We start from the raw sequence: 19,975 nt of genomic DNA, 5'->3' as shown, positions 1-19,975 counted from the left end.
AAACAAACCTGACAGGTGGATCTGGCTCTATTCCTGAAAAAGAGAGGTCCACCTGTTGTAAGTGCTAGGGATATTTTGGTGTTTAATTTGCTAAAGAATAGTTTGTCTAACAGTGTTGTAGAATATACCACTGGGACATAATATCTATATTAAAACTCATATCTTAATTGCTTGTGACAACCTGTTTTTGATTGAAGTTAGTTCCACAGATTGAGGAGCTAAGAATTGAGCTAAATCGTCGAGATCAAGAGATTCTGGGAATGGGAGCCAAGATGCGAACATTAGAAGAACAGCATCAAGACTATCAGCGCCATATAGCTGTGCTCAAGGAATCTCTGTGTGCCAAAGAAGAGCACTACAATATGCTTCAGGCTGATGTAAGTAATAAAAAAAAAATATTAGTCTCAGCTGATAGTTAACTTGCATAAACAATCATTAAAATTTCTTTTGCATTGACACATTTATGTCAACTAACGAACGGAGACGTAACATTTGCTTAACTTTTTATCATCTCCCCTGTATATTTACTCATGCTAGACCTCATCTCCGCCCTTATATTTATGCATTATAGTCATCATCTCCACTATTATATATATGCCAAATGTCTCGCACACTATTTAAGTGCCTTACACCTGGTTTGTTATGGTCAAAGCATTGCTATGGTAATGGAAAAAATGGGGTTAAATGTGTTTGAATCAGGTTTAATAAAAAAAAAAAAGGAGATGTTTTTATATTGGCATAACATATGGATGATAAAATCATGAAAGAAAGAAAAAATCATGAAGTTTATTACTGGAATATATATTTCAGCAGATAAGAACTGAAGTTTTTTTTCCCCTGGTAATAATAGTTTTAATGTAAGAAAAATTTCAACTATTAATGAATTGACTGTTGTTTTTTGTTTTTTTTATTGCTCTAACAAAAGACGAGTACATTAATAAATTATCTATAAGGCTGAATAAATTTTCTTGTTTGTAAATTCATTTCTTTATTGATTTAACTTCATTTATTTGCTTTTTGTTATTTTTTGTTACTTCTCTTTTCTGCTTCTATCATCTCTTATTTTTAGATTTTTTGTTGGGTTGAATTAATTGTTCATTAACTTTAGTTGAATTATATTTTGGGCTTATGTATTTGTTCACACTAAGTTATACTTTAAATTATTCTTACATGAAATGTATACTGTATTTTTATTGTTCTATTTCATTGTTAGAAACTTATACATATACCTTACATAAGAGCAAGAAGGGCAATACATATAAGTTATAACACAGCTGTTTGAAATATGTACTGCAATGTAAAGACTAGTCCTGAAACTGATACTGAAACCAAATCAGACAAAAGTTAAAAATTCTTCTTTCAGTGACAAAACAGAAGGATAATTATATTTTCAACAATATTGTATTTAATGTTGTAGCTATAGTACTTATATCAGAGTGAATAGACATGTTATTTACCAATGAAGAAGAAAACTTTACCTATCTAAAGTGCTAGGGGTTTTCATTATATTATTTTTGTGCTTTGTTTTTGATGTCATAAAGACATAGTTAGGTAGATAAATAAATTAATATTTTTCTCCAATATAGTAAAATATTCTATTTGTGCAGGTAGAAGAACTAAGAATGAAACTGGATGAGAAAAACCAGATAATAGAAAAGAAAACCCAGCAGACTACATTAAGCACACAAGAAAAGAACAAATTAACACATGAAAATCAGGAGCTAAGGGATCACATGGAGATTAAAGACAGGAAAATAAATGTTTTACAAAGAAAGGTAGAATTTGGTTCACATTAATTTTCTGCACAGATAAAGCTTTTTTGTGTGGTAGAAAACCATATTGTTACTAATGAAAACAGTTCTGATTTGCAGCATAAAGTTAATGAGATTATTGTAGAAAAACAAACATTTTTAACTACTGCCAGTCTTCTTATCACTGTCATTCTGTCTTGTAGATATTTTTGGAAAAATTTTGTTAACTTCTTTTGTAGTGGCATTACTCTCTCTCTCTCTCTCTCTATATATATATATATATATATATATATATATATATACAAAGATTGAGTAAATGTATTAAAATGGTTTTGGAGCCTCACCACTATTCTACGTTCCATGTTACCACATACCATTATGCTGTATCTTTCATGTTAAAAGCACACTCCTTCTTCTTGCAGGATTTCCATAAGCCATCTAGTGTACAATGGTGGCAGTTCCCAGCATCCATTTTAACAGTCAGTCATACAGAAATCCATAGGTACTGTTTCTGGTGGCTTGACCAGCATGTCTTCATACAGAATAGCATAAGTGCCAATTTGATTTCCAGCTGCTTGAGCTATGCAACAGATACATAAAACAGATACGTCATAGAAGCAACTTGTTTACATGTTACTTGTGTCACTTTTCCAGGTGAAGACCCTTCTGTGTACTGTTGCCTAGGGCATATGGATGGATCTTGCAACTGGTCTTTGTGTTTATGGATAATAATTTGTTATAAGATGCCACACTTTGCCTACCATTACTGAGGTGTGACTTGTTGCAAGTCTCTTTCTAGATAGTCCTGGTGTCCCAAATTGATCCATATTATTTTGTTTTCCACTGATATAAAGTGCAAATGATATCCCCATCTTAGAGATTCTAAATCCTTGATCGTAATATTTTGTATTTGAAAAGTCTGTTATATGTCCTTCCCAAAAGCAATCACACTATCTACAAATTGCCAGACAAAGCCAAAGGGTAGTTATGATAGATGCCATTCCACCACAATTTTATATTGGCTGCAACTGTAACATTACTTGTTGATTTTCATATTTATAGTTGTTTTAATGTACCATACTTGCCTTTATGTATTTATATCATAGAAACACCACAGACTATAAAAGTCCAGTCTTGTATGACTGAAAGTAAAATAGTGAGTGGTATATCCAATGGCTCAAATAGAAAATGTGTAGATCATTAGCATGTATAATATTACAATTCTTAGTAAAATATCAGCATTTAACAAACTATTAAGCACCAATTTTTTTATTGTTGTTGTTGATATTTTGTTTCTAGATATTTTATTTTTAGAATGGGAATCTTTTAGAATCTGTATCAGTAAATCATAAATGGTGAGTGATGTATGGTAAACTTAAACAGAACTGAGAAATGAATAAAATTTTTGGTTTAGATATATATATTATATGCTCTGATTGTTAATGAAATTTGACATTAAAATCAGGTATGACATACAGGATATACATAAGTAATTGAAGTTTTAGTTTATTTAATTAATAAATTGAGTTTTCAAATGTCAAACTGACAATTTATAATAGAATCTGAACTCAGTAAACTATATGATTTTAAGTTTATATAGGAGGACTTTTAACTTAATTTTTCTTCAAGCTAGATTGAAAACCTTGAGGATTTGCTAAGAGAAAAGGATAACCAAGTTGACATGGCAAGGGCTAGATTAACAGCCTTACAGGCTCATCACTCATCATCTGAAGGAGCAGTTTCCAGTCTGGAAGAAGCTATCAGTGATAAAGAAAAACAAATAAATCAACTTCGGGAACAAAGAGACCGTGCAGAACAAGAAAGAAATGAAGAAAGGGAACTTCATGAGCGAGAGATAGCTGAGTACAAGATGAAGATGCATGCATTAGAGAGTGAAATGGAGAAAATACAGGTGAGGTTAGAAAAAACAGCTTCTGAAAAAGATAGGGTTGAAGTCAGGCTTGAAAATTCTCAATCTGAGCTTGGGCAGGCTAGGGCTGAGCTTGATAAACTTCAGCTTGAAATGAACCGAACACATTCTAGTTGGGAGAGAGGAAGAGGTGAAAGCTCTCGTTTGGCTTTGGAGAATGAACGTTTACGTGAACAACTTAATAAATTAAAGGTAGAATTAAATAGATCAGAAGAAACATATGGATTGAAATCCCAACGTTACCAGTCAAATGAGGTAGAAATGTTACAGGAAAAATTGGATAAAGTCCAATGTGACCTTAGAAGAGCTCAAGCTGAGCTTCGAATGAATCAAGCAGAGCAAGATCGATCAAGAGGGGAAGTTGAACAGCTTCAAGAGAGAGTTGAAAGATCTCAGGGGGAGATTTATAGACTCAAAGCTAAGCTAGAAAATGCTCAGTCAGAGAGAGAGAGTATACAAGAGGAATATGACAGATTGCAGAACTCCATTGCTCGGGCTCAAGTTGAAAGAGATAATGCTTTAACAGAATCAGATAAATTACGAGGTGAACTGGAAAGGGTTCAAATAGCTCTGAGTAAATTAGAAGGGCTTCAGGAGAAAACTCAATCTGCTTTAGATAAGTCACTGCTAGAGTCTGATAAGCTCCAGGATGAACTGGACAAAGTCAGTAGTAATGTGACAATTATTCAAGCAGAAAGAGAGCAAACTCAGAGTGAGCTGGATAGCATCAAGCTAGAAATGCAACAGACCAAAAATGAAATTGAAAAATTACAGAGGGAAAAAGAATCAACTCAACAGGAAACTGAAAAATTGAAAGAAAAATATGAAAAAGCACAAGTTCGTTATCAGCATTTACAAAGAGAGAAGGATTCTTGCCATAATGAAATAGAAAAATTGCAACAGAAGACTGATCTTCTTCAGGCTCAGTTGGTTAAAATCCAGAAAGAAAAAGAAAATTGTCAAACTGAATACGAAGTTGTTAAGGAAAGACTTGAAAAAACTCAAAATCAAATAGAAAGGAACCAAACAGAAAATGAAGGTTTCAATAACGAAATAAAAATGCTGAGAGAAAAACATGATCAACTGAAGGAACAACTGGAAAGAGTACAAGACAGTCGAGATCTTTGCCGTGCTGAAAATAAGAAAATTCAAGACAAGTTAGATAAAAGTCAGTCTGAGGTATATCAGTTGGACTCAAGACTAGAACAAGCACAGGTTGAAGTGGAAAGATTAACTTTAGAACTAGAAAAAGCAAAAACCACAGCCATCCAAACTAAAGATGACCATAAACGGTCTCAACAAGACTATGAGGCTCTTCAAGAAAACTACAATAGAGCAAACGCTCAGCTGCACAGAGCTAAAGAATCAGAAGAAAAACTGAGAAGTAAGCTTGATCATTGTCAGCTTGACCTGGAAGTCTTGCAAGATAGGTATAATAAATCCCAAGCAGATCTACGTAAAGTTCAGTATGAGAGAGAGAGTTTACAAGCAGATGTCGATCATATGTATGTAGACCTTGATAAATCTAAAACTCAAGCAGGAAGAACACTAAACTCACATGAAGAGGAAGTATTGAAGTTACAAACCAATTTAGAGAAAATGTATGAAAAAATAGAAAGGCTCCAAACTGAGCTTCGAAGAACCCAAAATGAAAAAGGTCAGCTAGAATCTCAAAGAGATAATATGGAAATTGAAATAGGGCAATATCAGACACAGATTTCCAAATATCGGGATGCTCACGAAAAATCACATTCAGAATTGGAAGTTAATCAGGCAGATATAGAAAAATTGAAAAATAAATATGACAAAGCTTTAATGGACCTTGATCAAGTTTATGAAGAAAAAAATAAACTGGTTTTAGAAATTCAAAACTTGCAGGATGAAGTTAGCAAACTGCGTGATGGAAATAAAGAGGTGGAGAAAAGCAAACAGCATCAAGACTATGATAAAATAAGCTATGAATTGGAGAAAGTTAAACAACAATACCAGTTTAGAGAAACTGATGTTTGGAAACTTGAAGGTCAAAATCAGAAACATGTAAAAGAAATTGAGAAACTTCAAAAAGATCTTGAAACTGCTCAAGAAAAAATTCATAGGTATAGGTTGTATGATGACAATAAAAAACAAAATTTTGACCAACTGATAGAAGACAATCAAAAGTTGAAGGAGAATGTAGAACAACTTGAAATAGAGTTGGAAAGAATAAAAAGAGAAAGAGACAGACTTAAGTCAGAAGTTGAAATGATCCAAGAGAAACTTGATTTATTTGCATCACGTGAAAAGAAGCAAAAGCTCCAAAATGAGCGACTAGCAACAGAAAAGGATAGCCTCCAGGAGATTTGTGACCATATACAAAAAGAACTCGAAAGAACAAAAAAAGATAGAGACCGATTAGAAGTTGATATGGAGTTACTGCAGACAAGGTTCGATAAGCATACATCACGAGATGGTGATCATAAGCAAGAAATGGATAGGTTGATGATTAGCAATCAGCAAGTGACTGAAAAGCATGATAAGCTACTGTATGAACTTGAAAGGGTCCAACTAGACCGAAACAGAAAGCTTAAAGAAATAGAATCTTTTCAGGAAAAACTTACTAGCTGTATTTCCAGAGACAAAGAGCAACAGCAAGAAATTGAAAGAATTTCTGTGGAAAACAAAAGACTTAAGAAAAGCTTAGATGATATTCATACTGAAATGGAAAATCTACAAAGAGAAAAAATTAGAAAACAAAGAGAGTTGGACTCAGCACAGGTAAGGCTTGAAAATTATGCTTTGAGTAAAGGTGATCAGGGAAGAGGTATTGAGAATGTTGTAACTGAAAATCAAAGACTGAAGTTAAACATAGATGAATTGCAAATTGATTTAGAAAAGGAAAGAAGAGAGAGAGATAAAAAACACAGAGAAATTGGAGTAATTCAAGATAAACTGAACAGTTATGTATTGATGAATGATGAACAAGCAAATGAAATCCAAAAGCTTATAGCAGAAAATAAAAAACTAAAAATTGATCAAGATGAGTTGAGTTTACAATTGGAAAAAGCATTAAGAGAAAAAGGCAGAAAGCATGGAGAATTTGAGTCATTTAAAGAAAAGCTTGACAGTTATGGTTTAAGTAAGGATGAGCAAAAAGAGGAAATTGGAAGATTAATTTCAGAAAATGAAAGGCTTAAAATAGAATTAGATGAACGAAATAATGATTTCAAAAGATTGCAGAAGGAAAAAGAAAAAAAGCACCAAGATCTTATGTTAGTACAAGAGAAACTTCACAGATCTACTTCAGTTGAAAATAACCACAAAATGGAAATTGAAACACTTGTCACAAATTTGGATGAAGTAAAATCTAAATTAGATGAGACTTGCAGAGAGCGAAACAAATTGAAGACAGAATTAGACTCTTTTAAGACTAAACTTGAAAAGTACACTGCATTAGAAGGTAAGAGCGAACAGGAACTGTACAAAATGCTCAACGATAATAAAGAACTTTCTCAAAAAGTTAAACAACTTGAAATGGAACTGAATAATTTAAGAGTAGATACAGAGAAGAAGCAGGTTGAATTAGATGCTGAACAGGAAAGAATTAGGAACTATGTATCTTCCGAACATAAACAAAGGGATGAATTTGAGAAATTAAAGACCGATAACCAACAGTTGGCAGAAAAAGTGGAGAGACTTTGTATAGATTTAGAAAACATAACAGAAGATAGAGATAAAAAACAAACAGAACTTGAATTGTTTAAACATAAATATGATAAACAAATTTTATTAACAGATGAACTGAAACAGGAGAAAAACAATTTATTAACAGATAATAAAACTTTACAGGAAAATGTAAGTCATCTTCATACAGATTTAGAGAAAATACAAAGAGAAAAAAAAATCTCTGCAGAGAGAGCTACAAGATCTTCAAGCTGCTTTAGATCGTACACAAGCACAACTAGAGAGACTTTATGCTAACCAAGAGCAGTCACTTCAGCACACAACCAATGAAACTGAAGAGCTAAAGCAGCTTGTGAGCAAGTATGGATCAGAAATTGAGCAAACTAAGTCTAACAATTATCGTTTACAGAAAGAAGTTTCTCAGCTAAAAAAAGATGCAGAAGATGCTAACAAGTATATTGCCAGTCTACAAGAAACCCAAAAAAACGATAAAAGTGCATTGGAACACTTACAGGCAGAAAATAAGTTGATAGAAAAAAACTTTGAAAAATCACAGAAAGAGTTACAACTAATCAAGATGGAAAAAGACAGATTAAATGAAGAGACTCTTGTGTATGAAAATGAGCTTCAGAAATACAGAGAAGAGGTAGAAGAAAACCAAGATATTTGGGCAAGGTCAAAAACAGAGCTTGAAAAGTTACAATATGAATTCCAAAAACTAGAGAAAAAATGTGAGAAAACAGAAGCAGATAATAAAGAGCTTCAAGAAAAATTAAATGTAGCTCTTCTGACAATAGATAAAAACCAACAGCAGTTACAACAGACTAATGAAGATCTCCAAAGCACAAAAAAAGAAAAAGAACAGTTAAAACAGTTTCTGGCTCAAAACAAACAAATCATAGAAACAAGTTTTCAAGAAGAACGACAAAACATTGAGAGAGAGTTTGAAAGACTACATTCAGAACTGCATAATCGTGAAGCAGATATTGAGAAAGCAAATGAAGAGGTGCAAAAATATAAGAAACTTCTAGCAAACTCTCAAGAAGAAAGCAATAAACAAAAATATCAAACTCATAAAGAAGTAGAAAAACTTCAGACAGAGGTGGAGAACTATAAATCTGAAGTACAAAGAGCACATGAAGAAATTCAGGATTATCAGAAACACTTTGCAAAAATTGAAGAAGATGTCAAAAGACAGAGTGCAAGCAAACAAGAAGCTGAAAAACAGATGGAGAGTTTTATACAAGAAGTAGAAAAGTACAAGAATGAAGTACGAAAAGCTAAAGAAGAAACACAAAAATACCAAATGCAAGTGACAAAATTACAAGAAGAGGCTGGAAACCAAAGTGTTTTGAGACAGCAAACTGACAGAGAAATGGAGAGAATGAAACTTGAAGTTGAAAATCATAAGGCAGAGGTTCAAAGAGTTAATGAAGATATCCAGAAATACCAACAACAATTAGTTAAGGTACAAGAAGAAAAAAATTTGCAAATACAACAGAAAGATTTAGAACTAAAGTCCATGCAGGAGGAAATTGCAACAAAGAAAGAAGAAGCAAATAAAGCTAATGAAGAAATTCAAAAATATAAAAAAGAACTAGCAAAGCTACAAGGGAAGTTAGCAACAAGTCAGACTGCTGATCAAAATCAACCCATGGAAATCGAAAATCTTTATCGAGATTTTGAAAAACAAAAAACTGAAAATTCAAAGTTACAAGAAGAAATAAAAAAGCTAAAAATACAATTTAGTAAAGCACAGGAAGAAACTAAGTCATTTGCTGTTGAAAGAGAAAGATTTCAGAATCAGTTGGAGAGATTGGTGCAAGAGCTGGAAAATAGGGAGGTTAGTGGACATTGCTCAAGCATTTGGAGTTCCCAACTCATGGTTTCAGTTTTGGTTCATTTTGCAGTAGAGCATTGCACTATTTTTTCAAGATCGTATTTCGTTTTTTCACTATTTTTGACTCTGTTTCTTAGTTTGCTGTTTCTGTTGTTCAATAATTATTTCTATGATTTTGATACATTTTTGTGCCTCCTCCTTTATGCACAGTTCTGTGATTTTGTATATTTTTTAATAGTGAGGAATAACTTTTCAGTTCAAATACAATGTGCATGACTTTAGTAAATGCAATTGTTTTGTTATAGTTTATTTCTTTTATGTTCAAGAAGGTAACAGGATTTTCTTGTGTTTTTTTATTGAACTTATTCATGTTTATGTTGTTAAGTACTTCATCATTAGAAAAAAATTCTTAAAAATCCTGAGAAATGAGAAAAAACATTTTATGCTTTTTGTTCATTAAGCCTGTTATTTTTTTACTGTTGCTATTAAGTATTAATTTAATAAAGAAACCTAAGAAGAACTTGTGTATCATATTTTAATGAGAATGTTTCAATTCAAATTTATTCTTGTTTTATTTATATAAAATAACTCATCCTTAGTTAGAAGTTCATTTTTGGAATACTGAATTACCATTTATTGTGAATTATATATATATCTTTCCAAATACTTGTACTAAGTAGCCATGACACACAGAGAAATGATTTAAAAATTAGAAAATAAACTTTAGTATGATTACTTTTAGTTATATAGAGTAAAACCCATTTTTTCACAGTGTAATCTGTAACATCACTTGTTTATTTGAATGTTAAGATATTTGCTTTAAAATCATGGTTTTCTTAATTATTACCATACTAAGAAACAAATAATCACACAAATCAAGTACAGTGATCTCAGTTTTCCTTTTCCATTTTACTGTTAATTTTAATCATCAATTTTAAATACATGCTTCTAGTAACATTAATATTCTTTTATTCATACTACAAATCATTATCAAGTATCTCAATAATTGTATTTCGTATATATAACCACTTTTTATCACTCTTGGTACAAAATACTATTAACCTTATGTTTTAGCAATCTGAATACATAACTTTTACAGTTTTCACTTTCAACTGTTTTAAAATAAATATCATTCTAAATCATTAAACTGTTAGTAAACTAAATGTACAACACTGCTAAGCTTCACCTTTTGTGATTTGTTTTATTTTTAGCTTTCTTAATTTTTTAAAAATGTTTAACAAAAAATATAAATTTTTACTTCTGATTACACTATTTATGTATTAATTTTTAAGAAGAAATTTTTTTCCTTCAAATATAAAACTAGCTATTGCCCATTTGCTTTTCTAATCAATATTTTAATAACACTAACATATATGGTGTTTTTTAATTTAATAATATAGAGCTGCTTAACTCTTCAAACCTATGTCTGGCCAAAAATCTCAATTTACCTGTTGGATGGTGACAGTGTCTTACAACATTTATGTCTCTTTAGCTGAAAACTAATCCAAACCATGTTATAATCCACCTTCTATAAATAGACTGGAAAGGTATGGTGATAATTATTAGGACATCATGAAAACAATTCCTGAAGAACATGCAAGAAATTACGGGTTTAAAAGAGTTGAATCTGAAAACCTTTGTGCTATTTTTCTGCTGTTTAAGTATTGTAATTCTGCTTATCATAAAATACACCTTTAGTGCAATATTTAATTCACATTTTACTTTGAATTGAGAGCATTTTATTTTCAAGAATATGAGTTAAAATTTAAAGTAAAATAAGTATATAGAGCAGAATAAAGACATTAAATAATTTGAAACCTTTGCAGGTACCTCTTTTTTGCAGTACGACAAATTGACAACCTTTGCCAACAACTCCCAAATTTGTAAATCTACCTTTCTGCTGATATTAAGTTGTGTAGTAGCTAGCAACTGGCCCCATAAAAGTATCTGAAAACACACATTAAAAGATTTCTCTAGTACCTGAAAAAGACCATTACATATAGCAAATATTTTAATTAGTTTTTTGAAATGAATGGGCACAAGCCTACTGAATGGACTAAACAATTAAGTACTTATTCAATGACTCCTGTTCTCCAGCACTTGATGCTTACCTATGTGAAGGATAATAAACCCCCAAAATGTTTAAAACTGCAAGGGATCATTTCAAGACATACCCCATAATTCCTCAAATCAACAAAGCCTTTTTTAGCTTTTTAACTGTGGCTTTAAAATATACATTGTTTCTTATAGATTTGTAGATGCTGTATTTAGTTCTTATTTATTTACATAAAAAAGTATCATAAAACTAACCACAAAAAAGTAATTATTTTATTCATTAGGCAGAACTTCAGACCTTACGGAACCAAAAAGGTGCTTCAAACAAAATCGGTTTGGTGCAGAGTACTGAAATGACAGCATTACAGAAACAACTGGAAGAAAAACAGAAAAATGTGGATATCTTGGAGAAGAAGCTAAAAAAACAGAAAGAAACACTAGCTTACATGGAACAAGAAAGAAAACAGGTGAGCTACCCACTTCTATATATATATATATAAATCACAAATATGTGTGTGTGTCTGTCCGTCTATTTGTCCATTATCTAACTACTCCTAGGCCAATCTTAACCAAGCTTTGAAGGATGATAGTTTGGAACAAGGGGCATACTAATTATTACTGTTATTGAGCATTTATTATCTTTGACGTAAGTTAATGTTAACTACATGCATAGATAGTGCCACATCCTTACACCAAAAACAAAAAAACTTTATTAAATTTTCTACAAAACAACAAACACACAATGTGGGGGAGGACACACAAACATCTAATATAACTTGGAGAGTGCACTAGCACTCTTTATGGAGGAAGCAGTGAAAAACAAAATGGCTGGCACCATTGCAATACTACATAGATTCAGAGGAAGTTTCTACTCCAACAGTCACCATGAGGCTGATATGAAGAGCCATTTTTGAGTTATACCCTCTTCTTACTTTGACCCATTACCTTTCAACTTTGGCCCATAAGACACTTCTGTGACCAATGACCGTCAATTAATTAATCACATGAAGCACTGTGGAAGGACATTAAGAGCTGGGTGTTGAAAGTGGGTAACAGAAAGCACCCCTACTGCCACTACTTTGGTACTACCTCTTCCTACTAAGTCACCCTAACCATCACACAGTGTATACCATGTTTTAAGTATATACATATTGAGTTCTTAAAGCTTATACAAAACTTTTGGTGGGGTAATAATGAATACTGTAATAATATGTTATGTTACACATAAATTATGTGAAAGTTAGGATTTTTGTGTTATTTATCATAGCACCCACCTCCACATTCTTTTTAAGTTCATAACCCAGACAGAGGACGGGTATCTCAGTTTGTGTAATATAATTCCAATTCAACCAATTGTTATGGTGTGAATGTCATTGCAATGCTAGTAAAGCATGATTATAATCAGTTATACCTGTCATAAGACATTAGTATTATGCCTATTTTATCTTTTAGATTGCATTCTTTATTCAGTCCAAATGGCTTTTCAAGATGAAGAAGAGTGTGTAATAATATTTCAACCACACTACGTCTGCCTCATCATTCTTGAAAATACATTTTTCTCAATACAGAGATCATCAGGCTGGCTGGGACATTTAAGCTATTTGTTTTATGGTGTGAACATGATTTCTAAGCTGACAAAGCACGATTATAGTTGATTATACTTCTCACAAGATATTAGTATTAGGACATAATAGTTGTTCTAACAAATGGCTTATATAAATAATGTTCTGACCATTACCATGTGTGTGTTGTGTCCCAACTTGCATGATGAGCTCTGTATTGAGTGAAACATCACCAGTAATGAAATTGGTGGGCTTAGTATGGTTGAAATACTATTATACACTTCTTCTTTTTGAAAAACCATAAGAGACTAAATAAAGAATGCAGAGTTTAAAATATTGTAGTTCTAATACAAATGTCTTAAGATAAGTATAATTAATGTAATATAATTGTTGTTTTTTTGTTTCTTTCTAAAACTTATCTAGTCTAGCTCTGTTTCTCTTAATTATTTAATGATGTAATATTCCCTATATATATTTTTCACTATTCAGGACATACTTTGTATTGTACTGTCTTACTAGTTTATACAATACTTGCAAGAGTAGATCCAGGATTCCTTAAGGGGAGGGGGGTCCATGAATTTTAATTAAGCACCTCCAGGGATATTAGAGGATGGCCAAAGAATATCCTACCTTCTAGTAGCACACTCACACAGGCTACAGGTGGGGGAGACTCATCTTTGGATTTATCGGCTATCATTCGCTGTGAGATTGATCGTTATAGAATCAACCTGCTTCTCTTGATCTTGCCTCTTTTCCTCCTAAATATGCCAAACCTGTTCAGGTCAGTGAGGATTTTGACAGCCTTTTACTGCCACCTGATTTTGCCGTGTCTTCCTATGCAAAATCAACTAGGCCTAGTATACAACTTTTTTTTAGACATAACTTCTCAGGTATATTCTATTTTATCCATTTCCCCAAATTCATATGATCCCCATCCTTTTATGTTACATGATACCTACTCCTCTCAGTATTTGGTTTTCCCCTCTTCCCTGGATATTAGGGTCCATGCTAAGTTTTTTTGTTTCTCAGATGGTTTGGGGTGCCAACATGTCTCACCATCCATAGGCTTCGGATCAGTTTGCATTGGCCTGCCATCAGGCTGAATGTCTGTTTCTTGACTATCAACAGATAGAATTGATTTTGCCTATTTGGGGGCTGAATCCTAATCATACTGTTTGTTTATCCCATGCCTAATTTTCATGCCTTCAGCTTACCCTATAGACTCTCTTACAGTACTTGTATACTATCCGCCTCCTTTTCAAGACAATCCACAGAGATCTTGAGGGATTGTCTCTCCCTGATTACCTCCACATTGGCACGTTTGCTTTCTTTGGCTCTAGCATTACACACATGGTTTCTCTGTTGTTAGGATCTCCTGGACTTACATATGGCCCCTTTTCTTCAGCAGTATGTTTTTAGTAATATTCTGAGACTTTGGAATCCTGTGTGGAGTTTGTGCGACAGGATACTACCCTTTCTCCTTTGGTGGATTGTTTGTCACATTCTGAGCCTAGACATGCCACTATTACCATTTCCCATCCAGTTTCTTCTCAGCCTATACATGTTCCTTCCTCCAGAGGTTCCTCATTTCATCATTTTATTCGATAGAGATGGACACTTCACCAACAGTACGGGTGACTACCCAGTGGGTTCCAGTCTGGTGGGGGCTCACTTGTCCGATTTTGTTCCTCTTTGGTGACATTTCACCACAGATCTGTGGGTTATTTGGGTTTTACCCAAGGGACTTGTCATACAGTTTCTTTCCCCTACTCCGTTATTTCAGATACCCATTTCCTTTCCATTACTTTGGAATTTTACCACCAGTCAGCATCTGTCCAAGGTGGTACAACATCTTCTCTCCCAACGGGCTGTCTAACCTGTCAGTCATCCTTCTCATAGTTTTTATTTCAGGCTGTTTGTAATACCCAAGAAAACGAGACTGGCTTCCTGTGATTGATTTGTTCTGCCTCAATCAATTTTTGGTTCTTCCCTCAGTTGAGCTTTTTCTTCAAGATGACCAAGGTAGACATTGCAAATGCTTATCTGCATATCACAATATCTCAACAGTCGAGATGCTGTCTTCAGTTTGTACATCACAGGGTAGCTTATCAATTTTAGGCTAGCTTCAGCCCCATATGTCTTTTGTCAGGTGATCAAGGCATTCACCCAACATATACATGCTCAAGGGTTGCACTTCCATCATTACATGGACAACTGGCTTCTGTTAGCTTGTTCTGAACAGGAGCCCACCCATCACACCCATTGGCTGCTCCTGGAGGCAGCTCATGTGGGCTGGTTAATCAAATTGGAGAAGACATTCCTTATATCTACTTAAGATCTTGTCCATTTGGGTGGTTTTTTTGACACTCATCTCAGTCAGGCCCAACCTTCTCTTTGACTTCGTTTGATGGAGTATTCAGTTCTCCACGCCCTAACTGCTCCCTCTCTTACAGCTTGCTAGGTTTTATCACTTTTGGGGATGTGGTCTTCCATGAAAGCCCTTATCCTCTTGGGTCAAGCACATATGCGATCTCTTCAGTGGACTTTGTACAACCAATGGAATCTTGTGCGGGTTCCATTGGAGGCTCAAATTTCCCTTCCTCCTTCCCTTGTAGACGATCTGCATTGGAAGTTTGACAAGGCTCACATGTTGGCAGGTGTTCTGCTTCTTCCCCCTCGTCTGGGCTTGCACATCTTAACAGACGCTTCAGGTTGGTGATCTGTGACCAAAAGATCTTACCATATCAACATCCTGGAGCTTCTGGCTGTACATCGTGCCTTGGATCATTTTCTTCATCTTGCCAGGAATCGTATGGTCATGATCCATACTGACAATTCTACAGTGGTGACTTATCTCAATCAACAAGGTGGTACCCGTTCTCTTTCCCCATTGTGGTCAGACCTTGGATATTTTGTTTAAGGACCCACATGCTTGGTATTCATATCATTGCATGTCATGTTCCAGGTGCATTCAATCTTGTTGCAGATTACTTCTGTTTTGGTGTGTGGTTTCTCATACTCTTTCTCAGTCTGTCAATTCTTTCACTCAAGATTGGACCAACAAATACCTGTATGTTTATCCTCCCATCCGTCTTCTTCACAGGGTGATCTCGATTACTCATGGCACTTCGTGTCAAGTCCTTCTGATTGCTCTTTACTGGCTGGCACAACTGTGGTTCCCATGGCTGCTTCAAGACCAATATTACATCTTTGTTACCTCTTCCTACTCCATTCCTTCTACGTCAACGTTGGTCACCGGCATTTCATACAGCATTTACTGTCCTTCATCTTCATGTCTGGTTTTTATCCCGACCCGTGCAAGGAGATTCGGTTTGTCTTAAAGGGTAGTTTCTTCTTTTTTAGCTTGTTCAAATCGCCCTTCCTCTAGGGATATTTATCAACATAAGTAGAACGTTTTTCGCCATTGGTCTTTGGGTCAGGAGTTTTCACCCACTAGACCCATGGTTCCTCATATTATGGATTTCCTCACTTGGCTTTTTGATCAGTGGTCTTCTGTCACTTTTGATCACAGGTTATCGGGCTGCCTTATCCCACACTTTTCGTTTTTCCCAGTACCTTAAAGTTTTACCTATCCCACCCTTTCCCTCATGTTTCATTCCACCTTGGTGTGCTGTCCTTATGGATTGGGATGTTAATGTGGTTCTTCACTGCCTCAGTTTGAACCACTGTTCTCACGCTTGATTTTCGACTTATCCCTTAAGATTTATTTCCTTCTCCTCCTAGCCTGTGGACATCATAGGTCAAATTTATTTGCCATTGACATTTCACATACTCTATATCATTCCATATATATTCACTTTTAACCAAATCAATCTTTCCTCCCCAAAACTTCAGCAGCTTGGAAGAGTAATTTCTCCTTCTTGCCAATTTCCTTTCCTTCCATTTCCCACCTTTATCCTCGGTCAGATATGGATAGGCTACTATGTCTTGTCCGTGCTCTTGTGGACTAACTGATTTTCAAAAAAAAGGAATTCTTTTTATTTAGTGGTTAGACCAGAGGTTACATCTCATGTGACTTGCTATTACCATAAATCTACATAATCTTTCACAACATTAATATCTGTATGTCACTGCAAGTGGCAGCTTGTGTCAGTTTTATAATAGATACATACTCAAAATAGAAGGTGAGTTAATGCTTTAATGTAACTAGAAATTCATCGTTGAACTAAATGATAGGAAGAATAAATGATAAATTAAATAAGATGAAAACATTTTGGGGAAGATATCACAGATTAGATGTAGTATGAACTGTATGTACTTTCAAGAAAATTAGAGAATTAGGCTTTATGAATTCTTGTTTCCTCTATGTTTTATTACTCACTTTCACATTTTGAGTGGGAAAGGTTCTTTGTTTGTATATACAGGCTGACAAAAATTCATTTTTTGACACAAAATTATTCTGGCCTTAAGTAAAAAAATACTATTAGAAAAATTAGGCTTGATGAATTCTTGTTTTCTCTATGTTTTATCATTTATGAAGCACGTGGGGTGGAGGTTTTTTGCACAAACAGGTTGACCAACTTTCATTTTTCACACTAATTTATTTTTATCTGACATACTAAAATTAGAGAATAATCAAGTCTTAGTATACAGTTTTAAAATTTACATCTTTTGTCTTGTACACTGCAATGGAAAACTGTTTATGTTTGAGAAGACATTAGAAAGCGTGTTATTTTGTGATTTAGGACTTAAATAAGATAGTCATTGGTATTAACAAGTAAATAACTCTTGTGTAATATAGAATAATGGAAGAAATATAATAATGTTCAAAATTGATTGCTTAATTCTAAGATTAGGAGAAATATTATAAAGTTCTTAAAACTGAATTTGACAGAACTGAATTTAAGAATTTTTAAAAGTAAGATAGATACTACAGATAGAAAACGTTTTATACAGAAAGAGAGCGAATGAAGGAGTTAAAGTGTGATTTAGTTTTGACAAATCAAATATCTTAAAATTTAGGCAGAATTGGGCCAGCATGAATCTTTAACCAAAGAAATTACTGAGCTACGTCAAAAAAATTCTATGCTAGAAAAACTCAGAATGGAAAGTCAGAAAGAAGTGGGAAAATTCAAAGAAGAAGCTAAACACTCATCCACAGAACTAGAAAGACTGTTACAAATCATGTCCAACATGGAGGAGGAGAAATTTGCCCTAAATAAGCAGATACAAGATTTACAGAAGTAAGTGTAGTTTAATGATCATGAAAAAAGAAGTTGTAATTACAGGTTGATTAAAAAATCCTACAAAATAGATGTGGGTTATGTAACTAATGAATAACAATTCACCTTTGTTAGTCTCTTTTGATCTAAAATGATAGTTTATTTTTCAGCCTAGTAAAATATTAGTATGTCCTTTGTCAATAAACTTTAGAACTATTCACACTCTTTTAATAAGGGAGAGATTAAATTAAAACATAAGATCAGAATGATTAAGCATTTTTTTACACATATTTTTGTGTAACAAGTTTCAAGCTATGTATTTTTTTTAAATAAAAGTAAAACTAAAAATATTTATTAATGTTTATCATAAGAAAGCCATGATAGAAGCATCAAACAAATTGCTCATTAAAATTTAGTTAGTTGCTAGTTTATTTTATTTTCTTATTATTACTATATGACAATAGTAAATTCTGTTAAGAAATTATCTTATAATTTATTTAGTTTCTTAAATATAATATTGAGATTAGAATTAGTGTTATGAATATGTTAAAATGTAGTTATGGAGTTAGGATATGTGGACTGAATTCATACAGACTAAAAACTTTAACATTAAAGTGTGAAGTTGGACAAACTAAGTTGTTTCTATGATTGTATATTCAGCTGATTCAGTCTTAGGTAAAGACATGAATTCATATCACCGTAAGCTTCTTGAACTGTACTATCTAGCAATATAATTAGAATCAAAACTTTGTTGAAAAAATAATAATAAACCTAACAGCCCAGCCAGACACACTGACAATGTACATTTGTATTTATTTATAAATAAGTTATTATTAAAACACACAAGTTCTATCTGCTGATATAAATAAGAAAACACTGCAATCCTCAAATTCTTCCATTTTTTCTCTTCATTATTATTTTTTACTGGTTTCATGAATTAAAAGGTCACTCTTCAGGATATAATTTTACAAATAATCTATAAATAAAAAAACTAGTTGAAAAGTGGATTTAAACATTTTTGTTGTTGACTGTCTGCAAAAATTACATCCTGAAGAGTGACCTTTGAAGTAACAAAACTGAATGAAAATAATAAAGAGAAATTCAAGGAGTGTAGTGTTTTGTTAAATAAGTTCTTATATACATAGTCTTAATTTGAAGCCCCAGTTTTCTTTCTTCAATTATTACCTTGTACTTTTGGCATAAGTTTACATGTCACACAGGTGTGTCTAGCTACAATGCTGATTCAATAGACCCTTAACTAACAGTAAACTTAACTAGAATAGGTAATGTATATTTCCAAATATTTTTGAGTTATTGGTAGATCAATTGAATAAATTAAATATGAAATAGAACTTGTAAAGTCAGTTTTTATGACCTTTTTTGCAGAAAAATCTATAGTTAAAAGTTAATTTTTTGAACTTTGAATTTACATTATAAAGCTGTATCATATTCTTTGTATTTCAAGTTTGTCTTTCTTAGTGAAAAAAAATGTTAAAATTAAATGCAGCATAATTTGATGATGTAGTTATAGTTCTTCAAGCCAGTAGTTCCATAAACTTTACAAGTGTATGAAATGTTTGCTTAGATGCAAACTTTTTGATTTTTAATAGAGCAGTTAATAATTGCAAACATAGATACAGGCATTAGTACAGCTTTCAAAAGGCAATGTACATTGATTGCTCTGATTTTTATTTTGTATGATATGGAACTTTATAGAATTTGAAGGAATATTAATTGCCTCATTTGTATTCTCTGTTGTTTCTGTGTAGTTCTTTGAAGGAAAAAGAATCTAAGCTCAACAATATTAAAAGAAGTCAGCAAACAGAGAAGACGAAAAGTGCACAGCTGTTAGAGGAAGCTCGTCTTCGGGAGGGTGAGCATGGTAAAGAATCAGCTAAAGCACAGGTAAGCATATTTTTTGCATTGACTTTCAAAATATTTTCCTTTCGTACTCCATGTTGCATGCTGGTAGTAGTGCAGCTAAACACTTAAAC

At 33.2% G+C, this 19,975-nt stretch overlaps 1 protein-coding gene across 1 annotated transcript in view; it reads left to right on the top strand.

Moving 5' to 3' along the window:
* Positions 1-19,975, top strand: part of LOC106463148 (trichohyalin-like) — a 34,823-nt gene that overhangs the window by 1,050 nt on the left and 13,798 nt on the right. The window contains 7 exon segments of the mRNA XM_022390572.1: positions 210-377; positions 1,608-1,775; positions 3,385-7,554; positions 7,556-9,184; positions 11,521-11,703; positions 17,782-18,002; positions 19,751-19,886. Coding sequence (XP_022246280.1) covers positions 261-377; positions 1,608-1,775; positions 3,385-7,554; positions 7,556-9,184; positions 11,521-11,703; positions 17,782-18,002; positions 19,751-19,886 — 6,624 coding nt within the window. The 5' untranslated portion in view covers positions 210-260.

The sequence above is a fragment of the Limulus polyphemus genome, unplaced genomic scaffold (genome assembly GCF_000517525.1).
Source record: "Limulus polyphemus unplaced genomic scaffold, Limulus_polyphemus-2.1.2 Scaffold1335, whole genome shotgun sequence".
In the NCBI taxonomy this organism is placed as follows: domain Eukaryota; kingdom Metazoa; phylum Arthropoda; class Merostomata; order Xiphosura; family Limulidae; genus Limulus; species Limulus polyphemus.
Note: the sequence above shows the minus strand (reverse complement) of the source record. Positions and strands in the feature narration are given on the sequence as shown.